This window comes from Perissodus microlepis, chromosome 4 (assembly GCF_051167445.1).
Source record: "Perissodus microlepis isolate ML-2025 ecotype Zambia chromosome 4, ASM5116744v1, whole genome shotgun sequence".
NCBI lineage: Eukaryota > Metazoa > Chordata > Actinopteri > Cichliformes > Cichlidae > Perissodus > Perissodus microlepis.
Genome location: NC_140464.1, coordinates 22,952,795 through 22,956,204, shown reverse-complemented (window position 1 = coordinate 22,956,204; position 3,410 = coordinate 22,952,795). Strand labels below are relative to the sequence as shown.

At 46.3% G+C, this 3,410-nt stretch overlaps 1 protein-coding gene across 1 annotated transcript; it reads left to right on the top strand.

Annotated features, from left to right (window-relative positions):
- Positions 1-208: 208 nt before the first annotated feature.
- atf4b (activating transcription factor 4b) lies at positions 209-3,050 on the top strand. Its single transcript, XM_084926516.1, has 3 exons — positions 209-406; positions 1,093-1,548; positions 1,658-3,050. Exons 2-3 carry the CDS (start codon positions 1,197-1,199, stop codon positions 2,653-2,655), a joined length of 1,350 nt encoding a protein of 449 aa, XP_084782642.1. The 5' UTR covers positions 209-406; positions 1,093-1,196; the 3' UTR covers positions 2,656-3,050.
- Positions 3,051-3,410: the final 360 nt, after the last annotated feature.

Below are 3,410 nucleotides of genomic sequence, written 5' to 3'. Positions count from 1 at the left end.
AACATGTTATTATAACAATTACTCAGTTAGTCACTAGCTATACAGATAAATGGCAGTTACGCTTATATATACTGGAAGATGTGGTATTAATAAATACTGCGTCACTTGCAGAAGTTTATTTTCAGTGACTACTTTTTCAGACAGCCAGCAGACAGTGGGTGTGACGCGGATTGATAATGTGGGCACGGCGGATGGATATTGCCACTCCTTGCATCAGCTCTGTATCGCGAACTGCTCACAAGCATCGCCATTTTCCCTCCTGCGGAACAGACAACGAGCAGACATTGTTGGACACCGCGCTATTTGCCGAAATGGCAGTGTGAAATTGTGCCGCGACCCAGCAGCAGCCAGCAAAACAGTGCATCCAGCCAGTGCACTGAGTCACTTCTAATTCAGCAAAAATGTCGTAAGTATTATTTTTAACATACCAGCTGTCGGGGACAACCGTGTGGCCTGGGAGCCGGTCTGACGAGTCTGCTGTTATCTTTTTTATATATATATATATAATACGCCATACAGTTATTTAATAGAACGCTAAACACCTTTTATTTGAAACTATATTAAATCAAATGACGACAAAACTGAAGTGACGCAACACGTGTTACTGTCACGATTTGTAACATTTGACGCAGTTTTCGCAAATAAGCTCCTAACATTGTATCTGTGAAAACGCTAAACCCTCTCTCACACTGATTAATCAAACTTTTGTTCTCATGCCGGCCTCCGAGCGCCAACGTGGCACTCAGAAAATGGTTCGTTTCCTCTGTGTCAAAATGGTGGCTCGCTGCAGGCGGACTGAGAACAAAAGTGTAGCTGTTTTGTTTTTTTTGTGGGGAGGGAGACGGACTCTTTGACCTCGCTTGCTAGCAGACTTACGTCAGAGTCATAAGACTGGGAGCTGCGCGGAAACACGTGATGTAGATCACTGGTATTGCAGTCTTGGGGGCAGTGTTGGTAAAAATTAAAAGAATTTGACTCAGGATGATTTTGTTTGTACTTGGAACATACTTTTTTGTAATAAATGTGAAGGGTGTGTGTGTCTAAAATGGTGTTCAGGCATTCAAAAACATTTGTTCATCTTTCTGTCTTCAGGTCCTACGTGGAAACCCTCAGCACTGCTGCATTCGTCAGCATAATAGAATTCGAAGCTACCCTAGCATTATCACGCTCCCCATTTGTGACCAACAACAGCCATTATGACCATGATGATGACCAGCTCACAGTTTGGCCAGGAAGACATGGAGGCCCTTCTCTGGGGGCCTTCCTCTCCCATGGCTGACGCCATGGACTCGCCGTTTTTCCGCCCTGACAAAGAACAACAGAAAGGAGGAGGAAGCTTGGAGGGGGATGCTGAACCTGCTTCCCCCCTCACCTCCTCATCGCTGTCGTCTTCCTCTTCTCCTCCGCCCTTCTACTCCCCTCCTCCCTCTCCGCCGGCCCCCCTCCTCCATGGGGACAAAGTCGGGATGGAGTCTGATCTGCTCTTCCCTTTATTGGCCCACCCAGGTCAGCTGACGTGTAGCCAGGCACTCTCAGGTGACGGCAAAGGTAACGACTTACTGCTGAGTAACACCTAAAAGTTCAGACACCTGATGTCGGAGTGTAACGAAGTATAAATTAATAGATCATTCATGTTTTGCTTGCTCTGCCTCCACAGAGGATGCGCTCACTGACTTGGACTGGATGGCTGAGAAGGTGGATCTTAGTGACCTTGACCTGGACTCACTGATTGGCTCCTGCAGTCCTGCTGAAGAGTCTCACAGCTCTCCAGAAGACCTCCTGGCCTCCTTTGATTGCCCCATGGAGCTCGACTCCCTCCCCCTGCCAGCTCTCTCAACTCCTGTGCTCATGGATCCTCCCTCTGCTTCTCTTTCAAGTACACCGCCCCCTTCATCTTCCACTGTCTGTTCAGATACTGCTGTCATCACTGTGGATGATCCTGAATCCTGCATCGATGGGCAGGAGGTTCCTTCTTCTCCACTTTGTATCCCAGAGCCTCAAGAGGAGCTCGAAATCAAATCAGAGCCTACTTCCCCAGACCCTGAATCCCCCGTAGTAGAGCCTCCTTCCTCCCCTACCTTTACCCTGGACCTTGGCAGTGAAGTGGATGTGTCAGAGAGTGAGGTGAAGCCAGTGGTAGCCACTGTGGTCCCTCAGGTCCCAAAGCTTGTACTCTCACTCTCACCAACTCGCATCGTCCTCGTGCTTGCCCCGAAAAAGGAAGTCGGGATCACCACGGCCACCACGTCAAAGGTCATTTGTTGCTTCCCACCATCCTCCCCTCCAAAAACACCCTCCAGAAGCAGACCCTACCCGGAACCAAATTACAAAGCTAGTCCGCCCTCTCCTAGCACCACCAGTGTCAAGGTCAAGTCCCCACGCGGTGCAGGTGGACCTGAACGTGCAGCTTTGAGGCCTCCAAAAGACAAAAAGCAGAAGAAGATGGAGCAGAACAAAACTGCTGCCACGCGCTACAGACAAAAGAAGAGAGCGGAGAAGGACGCCCTCGCTGACGAGCACGTGCTGTTGGAGAGGAAGAACCTAGAGCTGGCAGAGAAGGCCGAATCTATGGCCAGAGAGATCGAGTATCTCAAAGAACTGATGGAGGAAGTTCGAATGGCAAGGCTCAAGAAGGGTCTGAGTGCTGACCCCTAGTGGCAGGACCTAGCAGTGACTGATCATGCGTGATAGGAAGTGATGACTAGAAAGTGGGCTCCGTGGGTTTTATTTTTTATTTTTTTGAAAATGAATATCAGTATAGTTGAAGCTGCATCTGCACTGCATGACTAGGATGCACAAGAAAAGTGTTTGTCAGATGATCACCTTTTATGTATCCAACACTGGTATTAAATATTGAATACTCATGTAGAAGTAGAAGCAAGTAGTTGAAAATTAAGTAATCTTCTCCCAGTATAAACATATTTTATTGTATGTATTTGCGTATATTTGGACCTCGGTACTGACTTTTTAACCTTTCAACTTGTCTATATTATATCACAACCAGACTACATGTATTCTCTCAATAAAGAGTAATAAAGTGCTTAAATGAATTGTGGCAGTTTCTTTCTTTTTGCATTATGTTGACAAGAGAATGCTTTAACATAAACCAGATGTTGAGTAGGAACTGGTGTTGGTTTCTGAGAATTCCTTCGTTAGTGTTTAATGAGTTTGACCTGAGTCAGAAGCATGAAAGTAATGTGGATGAATACTACAAATATGAGCTTTACTGTAAATTATTAACTCCAAACAAGGCTGGTCGCTATCTCAGGGTTTTCTTTGAAGCAGAACTGAAGATAATGGGGCCCGCCTGATGGTCATGTTGTCAAACGCATGATTATTCAAGTGACAGTCATGTGAAGTTAATTCTATTTATAAGTACACGGTAAGACAGTTTCACATTCACAAAAAAA